Raw genomic sequence first — 24,170 nt, forward strand, 5'->3', positions numbered from 1 at the left:
GGATACGAAGAGCAAACTATATGGCATTGGAAACGATGAGAATGATGTTAGATCTTCCTCCCTCTCCCAAACTTACCTCCCCCTCACCTCCCCCCTTCCTCCCCTCACTACACTTACAAGGGGGGGTAGGGGGGATAGCTAGTCACTCACCTTTCCTCTCTCTCTCTCTCCTCACTTCTCTCCCACCTCCTCCTTTTCCCTTTTCTCTCCTCATCCTCTCCACCTCCGTTTCCTCCCCCTCCAACTTCCTTCTTTAGCTCCCCTCATCCGCCCCTCTTCCCCTTTTTCTTCCCCTCACTCAACTTTCTTTCCTCTCCTTTCCTACCCCTCCTCCTCCTCCCCTTCTCCTTACGTCCTCTCCCCCTTATCCTGTCCTCATTTTTCAAATCACCCCCAACTCCCTTTCCTCCCCTCCCCTCCTCCTTTACACCCACACGTGCGCCGCGATACCTGATACACGTCCCCTCCCCTCCTCTAATACAGTCTGGAGAGGGGATGGGGGCGAGGGGGGCGCATATTGTCCCGTATAGACGCATGCTTACACATCTCCCCACTCCCACACACAGCCTGGGGGGCGGGGGAGCAAGGGGATGATGCACATAATAATAAAGAGTCGTGACACACACAGAGATCGTTGCACCTTGAGTCGCTCCCTGTGCCTGCCTCGGGTGCAGGGAATACCTCTGGCGGCCCCGTGGGGAAGCTTCCACTCTTGGGACGCGGTTCTCTTTTTTTTCCCTAGAGGTACATTTATTAGGAATGTGCTCGCTCTCCCAGGGCCCCGCACTGACCTAGCACAATAAAGAATGTAGTAGCAAGTTCCATCGGGTGCAGGGATCCTCCTGTCTCGCGTTTTTGTCAGCTTGACCTTCGGCGATGACACTCACGACCTGCATGAGAACCGCCGCCACGAGGGTCCGCGCTGTGCTTGCAACCTGTGGCGTGAAAAATAAGTCTCGGGACACTTCACGGCGTGGTTGGTGGCTGGTGTCAAGGTGCCAAGGCAAGTGTTCAGGCAAGGCCTTGGTCAAGGTCGCCTTGGTCAAGTCCTTCCGGTGTGCCGCGGGCTGAAGGGGCGCCACGCAGCACTACCTGTGTGGCTCATGGCCCCGGAGTGTCAAAGTGTGCCGCTGCATGGGCCGCTGCAGCGTGATAATAGGACTTTCGTAACTGGGAGCCACGCACACCTTCCCCTTCCTGAAGCCCCATAACCGCGGCGCGGGGAGGCGTGCAGGCTGGTCCCCCAGAGGCCGCCGCCACGCCCGCACGGCCAGGCGCCGAGCGAGCGGTGCTGCACAGTGCATGGCTGCCGCCGCTGCTGGGGGTCCGGGGAACGACCGTGGCCCCGACCCTGACCCTCGCCGCCCCTCCGCCTCCCCTTGGGCTCACGCCAAGGATATCTCACGCACGTGTGTCTGCTGGCTGGCTGTGTCTGGAGCGGCGTCTATCAACCGGTCATCAGCCAGTCAACCACCCATCATCAGCCAGCCGTCAGTCATTCATTAGTGAGCCAGACATATCTTACCTGTGCACGATAATAACAACAATTGAATAGTTATTGGTGTCTTCGCAAAATGCCATATTATACTTTTGGTGATACCCTTGTAGCAGCAAATTACGGCAGGTGGTCTTCTGGCGGACTAATGGCTGTGACGCCAACTCCCAATGATATATCTGTCACTGAGAGGATTACTGGACTTGTTTTGCATCTGTAATTACACATTTGCTCCGGTGATCGCCAGGCATATCAATATATAGTTCTTCACACCTTTGAGCCCTTTCCTTCCAATCATTAATTACTTATTCTGTATTTCCTATCCACTAATTGTTTTTTTTCTGTTTGTTTCAGATTATTTACCAGCACCTCTCCTCCTCGTGTGCAGGGAAAAAAAGAAAGCAATATGCCTCTCCCTTCTCCTTCGTTGTTTTACTTGTAACAATAAACTATCAATCAATCAATCAATCAATCAAGACCATATCGTTGGCGTCTTCATATAATCATCTCAGTATTTGGGTTAGGCGAGCACACCATCGGGAAAGAGCAGAAATTTTAAGAGGAATGCAAGACGAGGAGGCGGCGGCGGCGGCGGAGGAGGAAGTAACAAGGATATAATTTCTAATGATGACTGTAATATGGTGACGGATCGAGGTGCAGTACATGTGTCAGACCTAAGTATTTAAAGAAAGATGCAGGGAGTGAGGGTGCAGGAGGGAGAGAAGTAGAAGCTTAGGTAAGAAAATGAAGGTGTAAGGCCAAAATTTAATGAAGTACAGGAAAGAAGAAGAAGAAGAAGGTGATGGAGAAGAAGAGAAAGAAGAAAAAAGGAAGAACAAGAAAAAGAGGAAGAAGAAGAACAAGAACAAGAAGAGGAAAAATAATAATAATAAGAAGAAGAAGAAGGTGATGGAGAAGAAGAGAAAGAAGAAAAAAGGAAGAACAAGAAGAAGAGGAAGAAGAAGAACAAGAAGAAGAAGAAGAAGAAAAACAACAAGAAGAGGAAGAACAAGAGGAAGAAGAGGAAGAAGAAGAAGAAGAAGAGTGCGGCTGAGTGTTTGTTTACCTTCCCGGACGGACACTCATGGCGGCGGCGGCGGGGCGGGACCCAACGCAACTATAATCCGCCTTTCATGCCTCGTAGCAGCTAACGGTGACCATGAAGAGGGTGGTGCTCTTCAGAAATGGCTCGGGCGTGGACGGGAAGGTGGGCGTGGGCGTGGGGGGCGCGGGAGGGCTTGGGGAGGGTGTGTTCCGTGACCCCGAGGAAGGACACGGGCCGGATGTCACGGGCAGGAGAGGGTGTGAATGTTTTTCCTGTTTGTATTTAGCTGTTTGTGGTTTACAGGGCCTGAGTTAAGGTGGTATAGTCCTGTCTGCTTGTCTGTGTTTGTCCCAGCTCTCCTCCGTGATGGCCACCCCCCGCCTCCTCTCCCCCACCTGTTGGCTGCCCCACAGTTCATGATTGGGTGGTCATGGTAGAGTGTACAAGACATATCTCAGTTGTGTGCCGTAAGCAGTTTATAGGGTGACAGGATGTATGGCAAGTAGACATTTAGAATATAAATCTTGCACTGCTGAATTCGTTGATCACAAAATGTAGCCACAGTTGCAGATATATAACACAGGACTGAGTGCCTCATGCTAGAACATCTCTACATTATTCTGCATAATTGTAGAGCATGTTACCCAAATTAGGATGCAGGCCCGTTTTAAAAGAATCCAGTGAACCCAGACTGACGACCTCAGCTGGCAGAGACTTCCAATAACCAATACAACAAACAAAGGAATGGGGTTTGCTGAGCTTCTGTTTGTGTCCTCTGGTGCCAGAGTAGGGAGCCAATGTGAAGATTTCAGAGAAAGTAATACTACATACATTGGTGATGAAATATTTTCCAAACCTCAATAAGATCAGCCCTCTACAATCTACCCTGGACAAACAACAAATCCAGATAAGGCAAGCAATGACTGTAAGGCAATTCTGAAGTTGTAGGTCAATCAGTTTCTTAATCAGTGTATGAGTCAGTAAGTTAGATTATGAGTAAGTTAGCCAATAAGTTTGTTAGTGAGTGAGTGAGTTTGTTAGTGAGTGGCTTTGTGTGCCTGCAGGTGGTGCTGGTGACACACTCACTGGAGGAGCTGCTGGTGGAGGCATCACAGAAGCTGGGGATATGCGCGGCGCTGCTCTTTACACCACAAGGGGGTCTCATCGACGACCTGCGGCTCATCAGGTACATCAGACACCTTCCTCTTCACTTGTGTTATATTGATGATTGGAGAAATGCACTGTAAATGGAAACACAAACCACGACATGAGTTTAAATTTATTGTGGATGACGAGTATTTCATCAAGTTCCATTCTATTCTGGATGACATTGGAGTATGGCCTTAAGTGTCTCCCATGATTATCTACAAATTTTTAAGCATCTACACTTATTTCAGTGTTTCCATAAGTGTCTATAACTAAACTGACATCAAGCGTCTAACCTCAAAAAGAGAAAACAGATGAAAACTCGTGATGACTATGACGAACTAATGTGTCTTTGTGTTCTTCAGAGACGATGACATCCTCTATGTGTCCGAGGGTGAGGATTTCCACCCCCCGGCCCAGCCCAGCCCAGGGATGCGTCCACCTGGCCACGTGGGCTCCCGGACCATGGCCACCCCCACCCCCGCCGCCGCCCTCCCCTCGGGCTCGCCAGGGCGGGGCGGGGCGGAGGGGCGGGAGTGGGTGACCCTGAATGTTGGGGGGCGACTGTTCACCACGACCCGGGCAACGCTAGTCACCAAGGAGCCGGACTCAATGCTGGCAAAGTGAGTGTGTGTGGGGAGGTGGTGGTGGTGGTGCGGGATGGGAGGGATGGGTGCATTGTGGAGGTAGGAGGTATAAGGATGGGTGCATGGGTGTAAGGGTGTGTGTTTGGGATTGGGATTGGGACTGTGTGTCCCCAACACTCCCTTCCCATGCCCCTTCACCCCATTCCCCCTGACGCTCACCCTGTTCCCCCCCTTCGGTCCCTTCAGAATGTTTACCCTCGGTGGGGAGTCGCTGGTGCCAAGCTGCCGGGATGCACACGGGGCCTACCTCATCGACCGCTCCTACACCTACTTCGAGCCCCTCCTCAACTACCTCAGGAACGGCACCCTCATCCTCGACCCCGGTGTGAACCCTGAAGGTGCGTGCGCTGCCTTGGTTCTTCGTGTTGTTGTTTTCTTTTTGTATCGACTCTTTTTTTCCTTGTTCTCCTCGTCATACTTTTCATGTCAACTTTTTCCCCCTTGTTCCTTCTTGTTATTTGTGTTTTTCATCCTATTCCTTCTGTTTACTGCCTGTTGCCTCCTGTTCTTTCTTTCATCTTTTGCACTGCTCCAGAAGCTGCGTTTTGCTAGCTGGTTTTGAGGCTGCTGGAGGCCATTGCTCTGCCAGTCAGTCAAAGAGGTATTGTCTGGGCAAGTGAGGTTTTGGTGACTCTCCTCACCTGCAACGCTCAACCCTCTGCAGGTGTGCTGGAGGAGGCGCGGTTCTTCGGTATTGAGGGCGCCATACCTGAGCTGGAGGCAATGGTGGCGACACGGGATAACCACCGGGAAATGGAGCCCCTGCGGAGGAGGCACGTGGTGGAGGCGCTCATCACCACACACCACCGCCAGGAGCTCAGGTTTCAGGGGGTGAGCCTGCGCTGTGCTGACCTCTCCAAGCTGGACCTGCGGAACATTAACTTTAAGGTGAGTGGCAGTGGTGGTGGTGGTGGTGGTGGCAAAGGTTGAGATGGTATGGAGAGGTCAATTGCAAGAGAGAGAGAGAGAATAATGATGTAATTGAAAAGAAGAGGAGAAGGAAGCAGAGATGGTGGCAGTAGAGAGGATTGTTTGAGGTATTGATGGCTGGCGGTGGTGGTGGTGGTGGAGAGGATAACTAGTGAGGTGTTTGGGGTTTAGTAGGAGCTGGTTTTGTAATTTTGGTGGTGATGAGAAGTGGTTGAGGGAGGTAGGTTATGGGGGTCGAGTCATGGGTGGTGAGGGGGACTGGGGATGGAGGTTATGGGTGGTGAGGGGGACTGGGGATGGAGGTTATGGGGGTTGAGTCATGGGTGGTGAGGGGGACTGGGGATGGAGGTTATGGGGGTTGAGTCATGGGTGGTGAGGGGGACTGGGGATGGAGGTTATGGGGGTTGAGTCATGGGTGGGGAGGGGGACTGGAGGGTTTGCTGGAGGGTTGGGGTAAGAATATATGAACTAACAATCCCCCCCCTTCCCCAACACCCAGTTTGCAGACCTCTCCGGGTGTAACCTGTCCGGGGCAAATCTGAACGGGTGCTGCCTGGAGCGTGCCAACCTCAGCGGCGCCACACTGGAGGGTGCGCAGCTGTTGAATGTGCGGCTCCTCTGTGCCAACCTGGAGGGCGCTAACCTGAGGGCCTGCAACTTTGAGGACCCAGCCGGCACCAGGTCCAACTGTGAGGGTGCGTGACGGTGTGTGAGGGTGTGAAGTGAAGGTGTAAGGGAGGGTGAGTGAGGTTGTATGGGAGGGTGAGTGAGGTTGTATGGGAGGGTGAGTGAGGTTGTATGGGAGGGTGAGTGAGGGTGTGAAAACTAACTCTCCTTTGTCCCCTCTCCTTCGTCCCCTCTCGTGTTGCACATCGGAAAAAATAACAATCGCGTTCGGTACGTAATGAATGGCCTTTGATAGTTACAGTTAATAGTTCCTTCAACTGTGTATCCATGTGAAGCTAATTTTAGGCTTTATACACAAGCCTAACCCAACCCTCTCACATCCTCCGCAGGGGTCAACTTGCGCGGGGCGGTGCTGGAGGGGAGCATGTTGGCGGGGGTCAACCTGCGGGTGGCCACACTGAAGAACGCCAACCTCAAGAACTGTGACCTCCGCGCTGCTGTCCTGGCTGGGGCTGACCTGGAGGTGAGGGGCTGACTTGGGGGAAGGTGGGGGATGAGGGCAGGGTGTGATTTGGGATAATGGGGAAAGGGGATGGCATAAGAGGTGAGGGGTGATCTTGGGGTGAGGTGGTGGGGAAAAGGGATAATAGAGAGGGGAAAAGATGCTGGGGAGAGGGGATGATATAGAGGTGCTGGTGAGAGGGGGAGAGGTGCTGGGGAGATGGGATGACATAGAGGTGATGGGGAGAGGGGGGATGATATAGAGGTGATGGGGAATAGGGATGACAGAGGAAGGGAAGGTAGTTAGCGGGGAGGTGAGGGTGTGGGGGGTTGTGAGGGTGTTCATTGCCACCACCAGTAACTTCACCAATACCACCATCAATAACTTCAAGACACCACCACCAGTAACTTCACCAATACCACCATCAATAACTTCAAGACACCACCACCAGTAACTTCACCAATGCCACCACCAATAACTTCACCAGTACCATCACCAATACTGTCACCACCACCATCAATAACTTCAAGACACCACCACCACCACCAATAGCTTCACCACCACCACTACCACCAATAGCTTCACCACCACCTCCACCACCTCCTCCTCCCTCTGTAGAACTGTGACCTCTCCGGGAGTGACCTTCAGGAGGCCAACCTTCGGGGCGCCAACTTAAAGGACACGGCCTTTGAGCTCATGCTGACCCCCCTGCACATGTCCCAGACCATGACCTGCGACCTCTGACCTGGGATGACCCCAGCCTCACCAGCTGCCTCAGACTGCCAGGTGTGTGTGTGTGTGTGTGTGTGTGTGTGTAAGAGGAAGAGAGAGAAATCTTGAAGTATTAAGTATCCCTTCATGGTGATAATACAGTCAGGAAACATGTATTTTTATAGTGTATTCAAATCGGCATCTATTTATCACTTTCTGAATTATATGCAGTGTAGCACCAAGCACTAGGAACCACGTGGTGCTGCCTGATGCTGTATTACTCATGTATTTTTGTTAGGGGAGATATTAACACATCATCTTATCTTTCAAAGGAATGGCATATCTTCATTTCATTTAAAGTTGTGGTATACGCTGCTAATTGTGTTTATTGCTTGCAGTGTCTCTGAACTCCCGCCAGAAACACACACAAGATATCTAGTCCCAAGGAGGAGAGGGAAGAGGCCAGTGCAGCATCACATACGCAAGACAGCTGCCGTGTGCCGAGTGGCTGGAGTGTACTGGTGAGTGTGGCTGTGCGCCTGGTGCTGAGCCGCTGTGTGCTCAAAAGGAAGTGATGTACGTGGGGTGTTTGTGGTTTTTCACATTCTGTAGTTTTGATAAAGGTGTGTTTTGACGTGCAGCTGCTGTGGATGATGGAAAGGGTTGTGACGTGTCCTAAGTAAGTAAGTGTTTCTGTGTGTGAGTGTGTTTGCACCAAGGTTGAAGTTTTGTAGACAGACATTTGTTGATGGAGGTCTCTAGACAGATTGATAGTGCCACTCCCTTCATACTGTGGTTCTGTCTTGTTGCCAGAAATTATAAGTTGAATGACAACTGATCAACTTGCCGTCAGGATTCAGTTACATGTATTTGCTGTGAAGTAACACTGGTGGTTATGGGGAGCTTTTCACACACAGAAAGGTTGTTGCATGTTGTTTGATAGGAATTTTGCAGAAGCTTTCGAATGCCTAGAGCAACCCAGTCAGTCAGTGTGCCACATGTTAACCACACGACAGCAACCGCTTGCAGCTCAATAACCTCTGTGTTCATGAACATTTGTGACAACCAAGCTCATTCTACCATCTGGCGGGTCAGTCAACACCACTCCTTGCTGCGGAGGGGCACTTGGCAGGTCCTTTGGCCCCTCTCTGCCTGCATCCTGCTCCTCCATGAGTGGGGAAGGAGGAGTGTTTGAGCCTCCCCACCACTGCTCAAATTGCCACCACTCCCAGTCGTGGTCATGGCAGGCCTGTTGTAGATTTGGAACATTTCATTCTTCCTGTAGAGGAGTTCCTCACATTCATTGAGTGCATGACTTGTAACGTGTAGCTCTGTGCTTGCATGCTGTACACATTTTTGGACATTTGGTTCCTAGGACAAACTGTGATTTAGTTCACCTCTGCCATAACTATCATGCAACTGATGAGTAACGTAGTGAACCTTTGCCTTAAATGTTTCAGCTCCTTGTAACAAGTATTTGAAGCTCTCACACAGGTTGTTGGGATTGTTATGGGTGGCTTCATGAGCCTAGTGATAATTTAACAAGGTTTCTGCACCGTGAACAGGAAAAACACCCATGAAACCCTGCATAGTCATCTCTGTGACCCTGGAAAATAGTTGTGATGAGAGCCTGAACAGTGAAAATATTGGCCATCGTCCAGCGCTGTGCTGTGCAGGGTGGTGTTGTGGGCACCCGAGGATGGCGTCTGCCTCACGGGGCAGCTCCAGTTTCTTGACATGGTAAACAGGGTAGTGTTCAAAGGCTGTTCACCTGATACCTTTTAATATTTAAATTCTATTCTCAAATAATTTCATCTCTTGCTCAAAAAATTTCTTACTACTTTTTTGCAAGTGATCATTTTTTTCACTTCTGCACTCCATTGTAATAATCTGCCTTCCTTTTTTCACTCTATAACTTGACTCTCATCAGGGGAGGATGGCTGCAGGAGGTACATCACTTTTTGTCTTCATCCCAACAACATTCTTACAAATGGCTCAGTGGTGGTCCTCCTCCCTCACCCTATAGTTGTGCTCCTGCCTCCTCCTTTGCAATGAGTCTTTGATGTGCTGTTTTCCAAATAAGTCAGCTCATGCTGCTGTGAGTACTCTTCCATATAGTGAAGTTGTAGCACATACCTGTGATGTAACCTTGGAGCCTCACACATCTAACTTGTGGCCCCAGTGTGTTTGTGCCTGTGTCTACAAACCTGTACAGTGCTCTCTTCTGTTGGTAGTGCTCTCCACGCCCTGTGTGCACAGTGGAGTGCCCCAGGAGGCTGTGTGTGTACGTTTGTCATCAACATTTGCGTGGAGTGTTAGGATGATGTACTGTGTATGTACATGAGCATTTTAATATTTGAGCTGCAGCAGCTCTGTGATGGTCTTGTGTGAAGACAAAGATGACAATAAATAGCTGAAAGTAATATTATTTTCAACTTTTAGCAGGTGTTCAAGAAGCAACTTATTCATTTTTATATGCCTAGGTAAGGACACTCCAGTCCAGTTGCTTGCATAACCTGTGAGTACCACTAGTTCAGCAGCCTTGCAAGTTAGTCCATTCCATGTGCTTGCGTTGTAAGGGAAGACCTTGGAATGATATCAGTGGGATGTCTGTAAAATTCATTGCCAAAGAAAGTTGCCTCCGCTGGCTACTGACCACCTTGCATGCCCCCTCAAGAGTGGTCCTTCAAACAAACACTGTCACTATCACACATGACTTATCATATTGATGGAGGGAATTTTCTGTCTGAAAGCTCTTTATGGGGAAAACCTGAGAGAGGAGTTGGCAGACATGTGGCTTCACTACCCTTTGCTTTGTATTTAGCTGAAAGGGTTGTTTTACAAGGAAGGGTTGTAAGATCCCCCTGACCAATCCAGATCAGGGATTGGACAAACTGCTAGCCATGGGCAGGGACACAGAACCCCTGAATGGATAGGATCCCTGGCCAGCCTCTGAAGGTTGAGATAAAACACACAGAGCCTTGTAAAGCTTCATTCATTGTTTTGGTTAGATTAGTTGCCAGAATGCTCTTGGCACACGGCACACCCAAGACACTTGTTGTTAAACGGCGTGGAAACACACATGTACACAAACAGCACATCATTACCACCACAGCTGCACCACAGTACACAGAGCTGAGGAGAACAGGCATGTGCTGATTCTTTTAGGTTTGCCTCCACGCACACACATACACATACACCAAATATTCAAGGTCCTCATTATATTACATTGCAATGTATTTTTGTGTGCCATTCATGTACCTTTTCCCCAATCAACACAGCCAAGACAGTTGCCAGGCAGGAAGGCGTATTCCTGACTCTCAACAAGATCAACACCCACGACTGTCGGGATATAACACAAACATGGTTGTCATAGCCACAAAGAGCCAGCCACATGCGACAACTCTAAATTTTCCTCTTAATACGCCTCGACATAAACACTGAGAAAACCTGGACACAAAAGACAGATTCATATTAAATGGGGTACACACAATAACTTCCTAAACATCACTACAAAAAATGATAAAACTTGGCTTGGGAGAAACAAGGAGCATGACAGAGCAAGTACCAATCAAATCTTGCTCTGGCCGTGCATCTGAGCAATGTGCCTTAACCTGCCATCAGGAGGAGGCAGAGAGGGAGGAAATGAACTCTGGGGACAACGGGCCACAGTTGAGGGCTCTATGCTAGCTGGGACTGGGACTTGTCTGTAGGCAGGAGGGTTATAAAACATCCACAAAATCTATACCAAGTACGTACACAAGACTGAGTCTCTAACTAGTGTACTGAGAATCTTGCACAGACAAATGTAAATAGAGAAGACAAAGGGTAATTTGGAAGGGAATGAGGAGTGTAACAATGCCCACAAAATCTTAAGACTGAGAGAAACCATTTAAAACATTAGTGCAGTGGTCATGGTCATAATCCTGCACCGGGATAAACTGGGAACCCTGAGAACAGTGTTACAAACGCCCTGTACAATGTTACAACACTGTTGCAGAGATGATGCCACACCAATGGATCACAGGCAGTAGCCTATACAGCTGTGGCACCCATCCCCCAGAACTCACTGGGAGCCATCCTGGGATATTTCAAATTGTGATTTTAGCTGGGTTTGAGAAATGCAAAGTTTGGTGCGGTCTCTGGACCAGAAACATGCCATAAGAACTTGACTTTATATCAATTAGCCTTTGGTTAAATTGGTTTTGTTACATTTAAAGTTGTTGTTACCTGAAACTTACTGACAATGTTAAGGAGGGACTTACTGTACACAACTGAGCACAATTTGTGCTGTGTACTACGGATGCTTGTGCAATCCCCTTGCTAAGCCCCTCTCACTGTAGTGGCATGGATTCTGTTTTAGATGCAGGGCAAATTTTCATACTTTTTTTTTTAAAATAAAAACACATCTTAAACAGGCATGTGGATTTGAAGTTAGAGTCTGGAGTCAGAGTCAGCTACTTTTGGCTGGAGTCAGAGTTTGAGTCAGTAAAAATATCTCGCTCAGACTCAATACATGATCAAATTTGTGGAAGAAATTAGCTTTTGTGGGAGGACATTTCAAGCATGCAATTTGTGGGAATATTGATTTGATTGCTTTTTTGTTTTTTTGTGGAAATGTTATATTTCAGGGAGGGGGGGGTGGAGTTTGCAATCCGAATAGCAAATTTGAAATTTCCTGAGTTGAAAATTTTCAATCTGACTCCAAACGCCTGGTTTTATATGCCAGGAAATATAGTATATGTCCTTCAGGCATTTTCTTGAGTGAGTCTCACTTTATTTGTTACCCTTGAAGGCACTGATGAACTGTTTACCACCAGCCGTCACTACAGACTGTCTGGTAAGCAAACTTGTCCCACATGGCAGCACATAAATAGTTGATGATTAGCAAACTTCACTCAGTTCTCCTGCACGTGATTGGTAGCTGCTGGGTGGAGAATGCGTGTGATTGGTAACTACTGAATAACACTGGGAAGGATTGTTCAAATTAACTCCAACAATCCGTAGCTGGAGCAGTAGATCACTTTTTCAAACACCTGCAAGGTATAGGTTATGATGTTCCTCTCCAGGTGTCAGGTGTGAACTCAATCATAAAAACTGAAGCACTATGGTCATCTTCCTAATTTACAGAGGTATTAAGACTGCAGGTTTTGTCATTTCATTATCATTGGAGGTTATCTAGTGTTGAGGTCCATGACAGAGTGACTGTCTTAAGTGTTCGTCTGTAAAGGCTACAGTGACTGGTTACACCCCACAAAATGCAGGCAGACACCTCACTCATTCACTCACACTAGCACACACACACCTATGGGTTAACTTGCCACCTTCGTGCAAACTAGAAGACCTTAGGAAGGGGTATTACACGGTGTTTTATAGTGAGTTCTGACTTGTACAAAGAAACTGACAGAGGAACTTGGGGCACAGAATGAATCACTTGATGAACACTGAAGCCACTGGCCATGACTTCCAGCCTGCAAGTAACACTAACTTATGGTGCTCCACGGACCTCATTACCATGTTTACTTATGTATATGATCATTCTTTCCACAGTTCACACACCTTTGGCCCTCAACTCATATCAAAGCATCCAACTGTACATCAAGATATGAAATATTTTCATTATAATTAAGGAATGGCCATAAACACAGTATGTATAGCACACCTTAGTTAAAGATAAGCATTACCATTTTTGTTTGTCATGGCAGAGCATCACTAACGCAATTACAGAATTAATGTGCTGATGGCCACTTATGATGACGCTGCCAGACAGTACAGGGTGGACCAAAACAGAGAGGTAAGAACAAAGCAAATTTTCCTTTTCAAACACATCAAATGATTAAAATTTGTACCTTTTCACTTCGTTGGCTCAGTGGGTGACAGCTTTTAATGTCAGCCTGCTCACATGTGCACACACTCTCTCTCTCTCTCTCTCTCTCTCACACACCAACACATACACACAAACACACACAGCAAAGCCTTCCCTCACCCAGTCCACCATAAGGCTGTGAATGACTGTCTTGGGTCCACCTGCTGTGTCCTGTGGAGGCATCACTGTTTGTTCCCTTTCATTTAGCTGAAATGTTCACCCAGCCTTAACATTCAAACAAATAACTTCATTTTTACTCAAAACTACTCTGATTAATTTGCTATCAGTAAAACCATGAAAAGATTGAATATTCACCAGAAGAGGCAGCTATGCCATGAATCTTGTCTGCTTCCCTGCACCAAGAAGCTGCACTGAGCCACGTACTGGACTGTGATGTCCTGGCTACAAGTCTGGCCCTAATAAATGATCAACTATGGACCAACTGCTTTACATTAAGAAATAAAACATACCTCATATCCAAATGATAAAGATCAAAGATTGGCCAAGTGAAGGAAGGCTCTGCTGTTGTTTTGAGGCTTAACTCTTATTAAGACAAATCTCGTCACGACAAACTTGTTGATGCATAAACATCAATGCACACCGCCCAACATGCTCACTACATCATGAAGTTGTGTGTTGCATCACAGTAAAAAATATAAAACCACAGGGAAAAGTCACTGTTACCTATAAGTGCAAAATCACACGGTAAAATATGTGCATCTGGAGTGACACACCTCTGAAGGTGCATCCAAACCTTGTTGCAGAGCTGAATGTTCACATAACCAGTGAGTGCATTGTGCTCGGAACATGCAGACACATACTAAAAACACATCTTAAGATCACCTAAAATACTACTCATATCACATGTATGTTAGGATTGTAATTTTTGTGTGTAGTGATTAAGTTCTGACACAACAAAACCACTTAATGCTAAACTACGCCTCTGGCCCCTGTCCTTTGCCAGCTGCCTTGCTGCCCCTTCACAACCTTGCGTGGCCTCGGCGCCAGACCACCGGCGGGCAGCCTTGCATCACAACCTCGAGGGGACTGAATGCTGGGGACTCTGCTAACACATTTCTGCTTTCTGCTTATACATAACATTTTGGGATTTTGTTCCTTTGATATGACTCCTCATCTTCAGAAGGAACCTGAACTGAGTCACCTTGTTCATTTTTAATGATTTTTGTTAAATAGTACTTGCCAACACGGGTCCTCAAACACTGAAGAAAAGTTGATGAATTTTGCAGACACATTACAGCCTTGCCTTGGTCTGCAGTGAATGGCAAACAAATGACTGGATGAACAAAGGCCTTCAAGTGCATGAACATAAATACAATGACACCCGAGACATCTCAAGGGTAACACCGGTGTGATTTTTTTTTTTTAGAAAAAAAAAAATAATAATAATAAATAAAGTTTTTGTTTAAGTTAATAGATAAGACACCGAGATACTTGTATTTCCTTCCCCCCAGCAGAGAGCAAGAACACTGTAGTAGATACAGTGTAGCCTGTGCAGTCAACACCTCTCTCTCACACACACACACACACAAAGTCTATGGGTAAGCTGGGGAATTCCAGAGCAACAGTGCAAGGCCAACATCACCCCCATCCTGAAGGGAGCCTCAGCTTAAACTTTTCCTACCGAGTACCACCCAATATCTACTACTCCTATCCTCTCTAAGATCTTTGAGAGGCTTTTGGCTGAAGAGCTTTCCATATACTGTGATAAATTCAATCGGTTACCTGATTCTCAGTTCGGATCCCGTAAGGGTTTGGGAACATGTGACGCTCTCTTGACTCTGTCTCATGACCTGCAGTCTTTGGATCGTGGGCACGAGTCTCGAGTTGTTGCTATTGATTTTAGTTCTGCTTTTGATGTGAATCATAAGGCTCAAATTTATAATCTACAACTCCTTGGTGTTGGTGGAAGTCTTCTCAGTATTTTAAAGTTTTTAACTAATCAATTACAGTGTGTGGTTGTTGATGGTGCTGCTCTGCTTCTCTGCCTGTTGTTTCTGGTGTTCCTCAGGGCAGTGTCCTTGGACCTTTATTTTCTAACATTTTTATTTCTGACTTGGGCATTAACCTCGAAAATAAGCTTATTTCATATGCTGGTGATACAACTCTATACTCTGTTCACTCTCCTAGCAACAGAGGTGAAGTTGCATTAGCATGAAGCTTCATGCCCCAAAGTTGACACCAAGCATTGATCATTGCCATCTCTGAATAGGGACTTGGCAATGATCAATGCTTGGTGTCAACTTTGGGGCATGAAGCTTAATGCTATTAAAACGAGGTTTGCTCTTCGTCAAAACGATCTTGCTTTTCATCCTATGAATTTTTGTGGGACACAATTCTCACGATGTTTTCTTCCGTCGTTGACAAGTTTATGGAATCAGTTGCCCAATGAGATTGTCATTTCCGCAGACATTTCTACATTGAAGTCTCGTGTGAATGTCTTTTTGAAACAGTAATTTTATTTTTCCTCCTATTGGCTTTGACTGCCCAGTTTCTTAACTATTCATTGCTTTTGCTTCTCTCCAGTACCTCTTGGTATTTTGTGCAGTTCAACTTGTTGTATCTGCACCCTAAAGGGAGGCTTTGGTAGCTTATCATAACAATAATAATAATAATAATAACAGTGAAGTATGAAAATAAGTTAACATCCTCCAAGCACACAAACTTGATCCTCAGAAATGACTAACAAATATCTGAAAATAGACTACTGACACAGGAGCTGAGAACCACATTTCATTGCTGGTGGCACAGTTCCGTCTTCATCTGTACATACACCAAGGGTATGGTCCTGTCTCCCCCTCTTCCCAACATTTCCATGTGTTTAAGAACGTACTACTGTTTCCGAGACAGACTGGGTCAGTCACAGCACTAACACACAGTGGAAGCTTCCCTACACACTCATGTTATAAAGATCTATCAAGTGAACCAGCATGACTTGTGTGCTTACTGGCACTATGCAAACAAAAATCAGGATTAACTGATTGATTGGGGTATACAATCATGGTGCTGCAGGTGCCATAAGGCACCTCGAAAATTAAGTGAGCAGTTTTGTGCTGCTGAAGAAAACGGTTTTACTGCTTGAGGTGATGTTTTGGTGAGTGTGTGCAGCAGGCAGACACATTCTGTGGCTCGTGTGTGGGTCTGGCTGGCAGGCGGCCGTGCCTTCTCTTCAGATACAATATCCTAAAACTGAATGTTCAGCCTGCTATCACACAATAGAGTATTTTACCTCAAAGATGCCCAACATGTTAACTAGCTATTTTGTTTGTTGCTTTTAATACACCCTATCCTGGACTTCATTATGGAAGCTATGCTGCTGTGATTGTGTAGATGCTGGCAGGGAAAGAAAACTATGCTTACAACATACACACACACACACACACACATATAATTGGCACTGATCAGCTGTTTTCTTCCTCAAATGAGTACTGTGTCAGAGGCAAAGTGGTGGCTAACAATAATGTATCAAACAAAGTAGAAGGAACAAGCAAGAATAGCAGAGACCTACTGAAGAGAAACTTCGTTGCCCACAATGGATGGTCACATCAAGCATGGCCATGGAGTATTGGCAGCAGGAACCTCTTGTCTCCCATCAGCAGGTCCCCACATTGGAACCATCAATGAATTCAATGTACGATTTTCTTGAATTTTATCTAATGAACAGGACAACTAAGGGCTGCTGGCACTCCATAAAAACTTGACATTTGGTGCCTCTATAAAAGGAACTGGGTGGTCAAGTTGTTGGGGCATGGTGGAAGCAAGACTTCACTGCAAGTCCTGTACACAGTGAACTATTTTCATTGCAATGCAGCCACAGCATGCTGCCCCTCATTGTTAACTTTGATAGTGACTTTGATGGCTGAAGTAGCATCCACTTCAAGAGGCACCACTAAAAAAACCGGCCTTACTAAAACTTTGGTTGGGTTGATCAACAAAACTGTCAGGGCAGCCAAACAACACCATGATAGAGGAGAGACCCTTAGTTTAGTGGCCACTGCTGGCAAAAAAAGGCCACACCAGTGCTTACGGTAAGGATTACGCATGAATAAAATGGTGGTAAGTGTACTTGCTTTTGTAGTGAATGCACCATCAGGTACTTCAGTGTTTTGAGAGGACTCATAAAGGTGACAAGAAAGAATCTGGAGGAAGAAGAGTAGCAAGGATTAGGACCCTCTATGTGACACAGTATCCAGAGTGCAAGTTGGGCATCACCGAGGCAAACACGAAAAGCTCCCACCAGCCAGCCACCTTGATGGCACTGCACACACACACACTCTCTCTCTCTCTCTCTTACACACACACACACACACACACACACACACACACACAGATTATATCAGGTGACTGACCATGACTTAATAAAGGGAATCAGAGGACGACTAGAGGCAAAATAATTCAAACTAAAAAAAGGCGAACGTGACAAAACGCGTCATTTGGAAACACCTCTGGGCCTTGAGTGGCAATAACAAAACAAGCAAAAATGATCAGCAACACTAAAAATAAAAATGATCATAACGTAAAAAACGAATGGCAAGAAATGACATTGTGCATTACGTGGGAGGAGAATTTGTGCACATCTATCTCTCTCCTTGTATCCATCCCTTCTTTCTCTCCGTCTTCCCTCACTTCCCTCCCTCTCACTGTGCCTTCTTCTCTGCTGCGTTCGTGATGCTGGTGGCTCCATCCGCTGCTTTGGCCCTGGCAGGTGTGGGGAGAATCTTGGGGAGGAAGACTATCAGCAGGACCCCAATGATTTGCGGCAAGAAATAAAAGTCTCTGCAAGGAAGGAAGGAAGGAAGGAAGATGTTAACTTCTTGGTTCTTCATCATGTTTAGTGAACTATTCTGGCGACTATACTCTCGGCTCTCCCTAACTAAGACCCGTCAATTATTATAAACTCAAAAACCTTATAATATTCCCTTACCCTTATAAAATTCCAGCTAAAAATAGATGCCTGGTCCTCCTCCTTACCTGTACACTGCAATGCTGCCCCAGAACCTGAGTAGGATGAAGGGGAAGGTGAAGAAGGCAAGGCAGACACGTGTTGTGAAGCAGGTGAGGACATCATAGGCAGCCTTGGCTCTCGGGCCCCTTGCCAGCACCCGCGGCCGCACCGACCGCCGCACCTATGGACGGTAGGCAGAGGGTGAAGGTGTGGCTCAATGGAGTGATTCTTGTGACAGCAGAGGGGGGCAGGTGAAGATAGGAGGACAGATATGAACAAGGGAAAAAAGGATGCTAGGAAAGTAAAGAAAAGGAAGGTATAAGAAGCATCATTACATGTACATATCTGGCAGTGATGGTGAAGATGGTGTAGAGGTGTGTCGAGGAACCAAGGTGATAACGGACACAGAAACAAATAGGAAACATCATCAACATTTACGTATCGGGCAAATGCAGTGAAGATGATGGTAATAGACAAATGATGATCAAAGAAACAAACACGTACATATCTGGCAGTGATAATGAAGATGCTGTAGAGGAACCAAGGCGCTAACAGGGACACAGAAACACACAGGAACCATCATCAACATTTACGTATCGGGCAAAGGCAGTGAAGATGATGGTAATATAGAGAGGCAAAGATGATCACAGAAACAAACAAGAAACAACATAAATACATACAATAAACCTTCCATAAATAAAATTAATTGTGGGGAGACCTAATCTGAAATTGATGAAAATGCACAATATGATTTAAAAGACTCGTGCATGGTGAAGTAAAGTTGTTCCAGGGTTGACAAGGAATTCTGAGTCCCATTTATGATATCCAAAATACAGAGGGTTTGCTGTATATATCTGGCAATGATGGTGAGGATGAAGTGGAAGGCTGTGGAGGGGAAAGCTCATCGCAGGGACAGACAAAGAGAAAGGGCTTTTTGTTTTGTTTTTTTGAGCTGCCTCCCCGAGAAAGAAGTAAATGAAACATGTGGATAAATAATATAAATGAATAAATTACCTGAGACTGAATAAATGAACTTAAATGATAATAGGGAGACAGAGATGGAAACAGACAGAGGGCTATTTTTTTTTTGTTCCCCTTGAGCTGCCTCCTTGACAAAATAGATAAAATAAACAAACTAATAAACCTCCACGTACATATCTGGCGACGATGGTGAAGAAGGCCCCGCTGACGAAGGTGATATAGTACCCGGGGTAGAAGCCGTGCCACACCGACGAGAGGATGTAGGTGAAGAGCGTTTTCTGCACCGTGGCGCGCTCGTACACCATGAACCGCAGCCACTTCATTGTACCGCTGTTCCACGCCTCCAGGGTGTCCCGCAGACTCAGGGCGCTCTGTGGGAGGGAGGGAGGGAGGGTAAGGTGGAGTTAACGAACCAACACCTGATATGTACACTCTGCTCTCTTGTGTTCTCCCCATCCCTATCTTGCTGTCCTGCCTCTCCCCCATTTCTGTCTTGCTGTCTTGCGTTCTCCCCATCCCTATCTTGCTGTCCTGCCTCTCCCCCATTTCTGTCTTGCTGTCTTGTGTTCTCCCCATCTCTATCTTGCTGTCTTCCCTTCTCCCCCATCTCTATCTTGCTGTCTTGCCTTCTCCCCATCTCTATCTTCTCCACTACTCCACTTTCTCTTCTTACTAAACCCTTCATAAATAAAGTAAAGTGGGGGTCATTCGTTATAGCTGAGTATGGTATGAATCAAATCCTTTCAACTACAACTAGGTAAATACACCCACACACACTCCACAATTCCCTAACCCACCTCAACACACACCCACATTCTAAATACCCCCTCTATTGCTCTCCTCCACACACAGACACTCCTCCCCACACACAATACCACTTCCTAGCCCACCTTCACACACACACACACACACACACACACACACACACACACACACACACTGCACAAGTCCCTATCCCATCTCAATGCAAAGACACTCCAAACACCCCCTCAAATTGCTCTCCTCCACACAGACACACTCCCATACACAATACCACATCCTAACATACCTTCACAAATACCCCTCCCCCTACACACACACTGACGCACCTCCACACCCATGACATCCACGTTGGACACCATATCCCAGCGGTGCTCCCCATCTGGCCCCCGCCCATTGTAGCCAATCCCAGACATGTTGCAGATGCTGTCCCCGAGCAGCCAGGCAGTGTAGTAGACGTGACGGGTCAGCGAAGTTGTTGCCACCAGGAAGAACGACTTGTAGAGGTATGACGACTGGAAGAACTCAGGGTCTGCGGGAGGGAGGGTTGTGGTGACAGAGGTGAAGAGAAGAGAGAAGGGTGTGGTGAGGGGGTGAAAAGAACAGAGCCCGTATTCTTAACCCAGTAGCAGCGACGGGGCAAATTTGTGGCTTTACTATGTAGCAGCGACAGGCCAAATTTGTGGCTTTACCATGTAGCAGCGACGGGCCAAATTTGTGGCTTTACCGTGTAGCAGCGACGGGCCAAATTTGTGGCTTTACCATGTAGCAGCGACGGGCCAAATTTGTGGCTTTACCGTGTAGCAGCGACGGGCCAAATTTGTGGCTTTACCGTGTAGCAGCGACAGGCCAAATTTGTGCCATGATATAAACCCCCCAAAACAGATGATACATAAACTGATCTCAAATGCACTGTTATATATTATGAAATGGTTTGTGTGAGTGATGATTTTTTTCTCATTTTTCTCGCTTGGAGGGACCATTAAGAAAAGTGATCCTCGCAGCTACTGGGTTAAGCGCATTGGCACCTCAGTCAGTCTCTTTGAAAAGCCTCTCATAGAAGTTACTGGGATTTCCATGGATTGCTTTGCGTGTGTAAAAAAAAAAAATAAAATAAAATAAAATAAGGAGAGGACGGAAGCGTTCTATCTACCATCTTCCTTCTATCATTATCCACCTTCCACTATCCACTTCCACACACTCACCTGTTACATAGGTGACGGGGAACCTAGGCAGAATAACCACGGTCACAAAGGCACATATAGCAGCCAGACCAGCCTTGTAGAGGGAGACTGGAGTGGGGTCCGGCTCGTCCTCGGGAAGGCTGGGGAGGAGGTGCTTGTGGCTGGGTGACACTCCATTGTCGCCCTCCACCTGTGTGTCAATCTCCTCCTCCTTCATGCTCTTGTTCCTGTTGCTGTCCAGTGCGGTCTGAGGGAAGGATGCTGTTGTTATTTTTCTTTTTTTGTGTGTTAATTATTCACTATTACTTCTATCACCACCACTACTACTACTATTACTACTACTACTACTACTACTACTGTTACTATTTCTACGCCCTGTTCCCTCCTACCTACTCTCTTTCTTCTTTATCCGAATTCCTTCCCTCTTCTGAATTAACCTTCTATTCCTTCCTTCCTTCCTTCCTTTACCCAGCCTTTTTCTTTTTTTTCTTCTCCTTCCTTCCCTCTTCTTAACCCTCTATCCATCACTTTCCTTCATGTTTTCCTTCTTCTTCCTTTCCTCTTCTCAACCACCTTCCTTCACCTTTTTCCTTCATCTTCCTTCCCTCTGCTTACTCAACCCTCTATCAACCACTTTCCTTCAACCTTTTCCTTCAACTTCCTTCCCTCTTCTCACTCAACTCTATCCATCATCTTCCTCTACTCATCTACTCATCAGTGCCTCCCAACCCTCCCTCGACAGACCCTCACTCACCTCTCCAGCAGCTTTCACCATCACCACCACCACCACCACCACCACCTCTCCTCCCTCCCTCCGCCTCCCCCGCACCATTCACCTTTGACACGGCAACGTTCATGGCGCGCTTGGCATAGTTGGTGCCCTCGATGAAGTCCTGGTAGTCAGCGAACATGAAGAACGGGCCGGCCAGGATGGAGTGGAAGTTGAGCAAGTAACTGAAGTACTCAAGGGCTGTGGGCTTCTTCCTGGCCAGACAGAGGGAGGGGAAGAGTGTTAAAAAGGAGGTTAGGTGAGGTTAGGTTAGGTTCACTGTGGAAGGTGAACATGTAACTTAAGTACTCGTGGGCTGTGGGCTCTATAACTCTCCCTACCTTTCCCCCAACCCCCAATAGAGAGAAAGAATCACCCACCTAAGGACCATCTCCCGCTGCAGAGGGGTGAGCTCCTGGTCCTTGAGCCCAGACAGGCCATCATGCAAGCTGTAGGCAAGGGACGTGGCCTTCTGCACCATGATCATCAGCGGCCCTGTGCAAGAAAGTGTTGTGGGTAAGCTGAGGGGTGCAGAGGCTGTGGGGGGAACAATGGGTGGGTAGGTGAAGGAAAGAAAGGGAGAATGAGGGATGTACGTTAAGACCATCAACAGCTCTTTGCAGGAAACTTGTTGTGTGTAAGCTGTGGTGGAAACAATGGGTGGGTAGGTGAAGGAAAGAGAGAGTGAGGGATGTGCTTCAAGATCACTAACAGCTCTTTGCAGGAAATGTGTTGTATGTAAGCTGAGGGGTGTGGAGGCTGTGGGGGGTAGAGTGCGTGGATGGAGAAAGGAGATAGGGACATAAGGGCCCCTACTTCATGACTGATAACTGCCCTTTGCAAGATATGTGTTGTGGGTGAAGCTGTGGGGTGCAGAGGCTGTGGTGGGTGCAATGGGTGGATGGGGGAAGAAGAGGATAGGAGAGAGAAGGCTGTATGTTATGCTTATCAGAGGTCGTTGGACAAAATCATATATAAGGGAAAAAAATGGCAAAAAAAACTAGACTGGAGAGATAACAGACTCCTCTTGCCTCCTTAGATATCATGAGAGTAAGGGAACATTCGACTTTCTACTTTAGTTCATCCCTATACTGTCCAAACCCCTTATGCAAGAGTTAACCAGCATCTTCACTCTTTCATCCCTATACTGTCCAAACCCCTTATGCAAGAGTTAACCAGCATCTTCACTCTTTCATCCCTATACTGTCAAAACCCCTTATGCAAGAGTTAACCAGCATCTTCACTCTTTCATCCCTATACTGTCCAAACCCCTTATGAAAGAGTTAACCAGCATCTTCACTCTTTCATCCCTATACTGTCCAAACCCCTTATGCAAGAGTTAACCAGCATCTTCACTCTTTCATCCCTATACTGTCCAAACCCCTTATGCAAGAGTTAACCAGCATCTTCACTCTTTCATCCCTATACTGTCCAAACCCCTTATGCAAAAGTTAACCAGCATCTTCACTCTTTCATCCCTTACACTGGCAAACTCTCCTAACCCCCTGAAATTGACCTCTCTTTTGGCTACTCTTTACTTCTGTCTGTTATGGGAGCAGTGAGTAGCAGGCTTTTTTTCTACAGTCTTTTAATGCCCTTGAGCCGCCTCCTTTGTTGTAAAAAAAGAAAAAGAAGAAAGTAAAGGGAAATACCAGACTATTCCTGCCTCTACCGACATAACGCAAATGAGGCAACACATATAAGAAAAAAAAAAGAAAAAAAGTAGAGATCACAGACTCCGCCACCTGCCTCCTCGGACAAAACGACAGCGAAGAAACACACGCGAGGAAAGGATAAGAAAAAATAAGGAAAAATGTGCCGGTCACCCACTCATCTCAGTACAGGTAAAAGATAAGGGCGGTGGCGACCTCATGAGAGCTGCTGGGGGTTGGGGGATGAGGGTGTTGTGTAGTGGATGACTGATAAGGTGGGTGGTAGAAACTGGATAATAGACCGGATAACAGATAACGTATGCACGAGTCAGGTGTCAGGACTGTGTTGAGTGGATGAGTGTGAGTGGATGAGTGGGTAGGTGAGTGTGAGTGAGCGAATGGATAATTAAGTGATAGGGTGATTGGGTGAGTATGTGTGTGAGTGGCCAAGTGTGGGTGAGTGAGTGAGTGAGAGAGTGGGTGAGAAATGTGTTGGGAAGCATGGGTGAGTGAGTGAGTGTGTGAGTGAGTGGGTGAGAAATGTGTTGAGAAGTATGGGTGAGTGAGTGAGTGAGCAGAGATTAGTGAGCTTATTTTTCTTTCCCCATTTTTTTTCCCCTTGAGCTGCTTACTGGAAAAAAAATAGGAGGAGGAGAGTCTATGATCTTCAAGAGTGGGAGAGACTCAAACCACATCAAACCCCATAAGGGAAGATAATGACCATAAATAATGACCATAAATAAAGAAGAAGAAAAATAAACACAAAATGCCAACTAAGACTGAAACGGGAAGCTGCAATCAACACGAGTGGACATGGAGATTACAGACATTACCCCGAGACATGACATCAGCAAGAAGTGTCTATAAAAGTGATTGATAGGGGCCACTTCACA

At 46.8% G+C, this 24,170-nt stretch overlaps 2 protein-coding genes and 1 long non-coding RNA gene across 3 annotated transcripts in view; 2 read left to right on the plus strand and 1 right to left on the minus strand.

Moving 5' to 3' along the window:
* The first annotated feature begins 435 nt into the window (after positions 1 to 435).
* Positions 436 to 1,959, plus strand: LOC126986461 (uncharacterized). Its single transcript, XR_007739757.1, has 2 exons — positions 436 to 1,505; positions 1,850 to 1,959. It is a non-coding gene; the product is annotated as an uncharacterized LOC126986461 (long non-coding RNA).
* Positions 1,960 to 2,536: 577 nt separating this feature from the next.
* On the plus strand, positions 2,537 to 9,526 carry LOC126986459 (BTB/POZ domain-containing protein KCTD9-like). The gene is made up of 9 exons (XM_050842663.1): positions 2,537 to 2,702; positions 3,605 to 3,726; positions 4,052 to 4,309; positions 4,520 to 4,671; positions 4,998 to 5,221; positions 5,763 to 5,958; positions 6,280 to 6,413; positions 7,011 to 7,178; positions 7,502 to 9,526. The coding sequence occupies exons 1-8, from the start codon at positions 2,655 to 2,657 to the stop codon at positions 7,134 to 7,136; spliced, it is 1,260 nt and encodes a 419-aa protein (XP_050698620.1). The 5' UTR covers positions 2,537 to 2,654; the 3' UTR covers positions 7,137 to 7,178; positions 7,502 to 9,526.
* A 555-nt stretch (positions 9,527 to 10,081) lies between these two features.
* The window catches only part of LOC126986460 (lysophospholipid acyltransferase 6-like), a 34,198-nt gene continuing 20,109 nt past the window's right edge, over positions 10,082 to 24,170 (minus strand). Inside the window, 8 exon segments of the mRNA XM_050842664.1 lie at positions 10,082 to 17,763; positions 17,959 to 18,113; positions 19,087 to 19,284; positions 20,002 to 20,204; positions 20,878 to 21,103; positions 21,693 to 21,840; positions 22,006 to 22,146; positions 22,648 to 22,691. Coding sequence (XP_050698621.1) covers positions 17,625 to 17,763; positions 17,959 to 18,113; positions 19,087 to 19,284; positions 20,002 to 20,204; positions 20,878 to 21,103; positions 21,693 to 21,840; positions 22,006 to 22,146; positions 22,648 to 22,691 — 1,254 coding nt within the window. The 3' untranslated portion in view covers positions 10,082 to 17,624.

The sequence above is a fragment of the Eriocheir sinensis genome, chromosome 61 (genome assembly GCF_024679095.1).
Source record: "Eriocheir sinensis breed Jianghai 21 chromosome 61, ASM2467909v1, whole genome shotgun sequence".
NCBI classification, from domain to species: Eukaryota; Metazoa; Arthropoda; class Malacostraca; order Decapoda; family Varunidae; genus Eriocheir; species Eriocheir sinensis.

Bases quoted from the DNA above. Each gene is read 5' to 3' on its own strand.
- LOC126986459 (XM_050842663.1), top strand. From the start codon at position 2,655: ATGAAGAGGGTGGTGCTCTTCAGAAATGGCTCGGGCGTGGACGGGAAG. The intron at 3,727-4,051 runs GTACATCAGACA...TGTGTTCTTCAG, and splicing joins GACGACCTGCGGCTCATCAG to AGACGATGACATCCTCTATG. The intron at 4,310-4,519 runs GTGAGTGTGTGT...CGGTCCCTTCAG, and splicing joins CCGGACTCAATGCTGGCAAA to AATGTTTACCCTCGGTGGGG.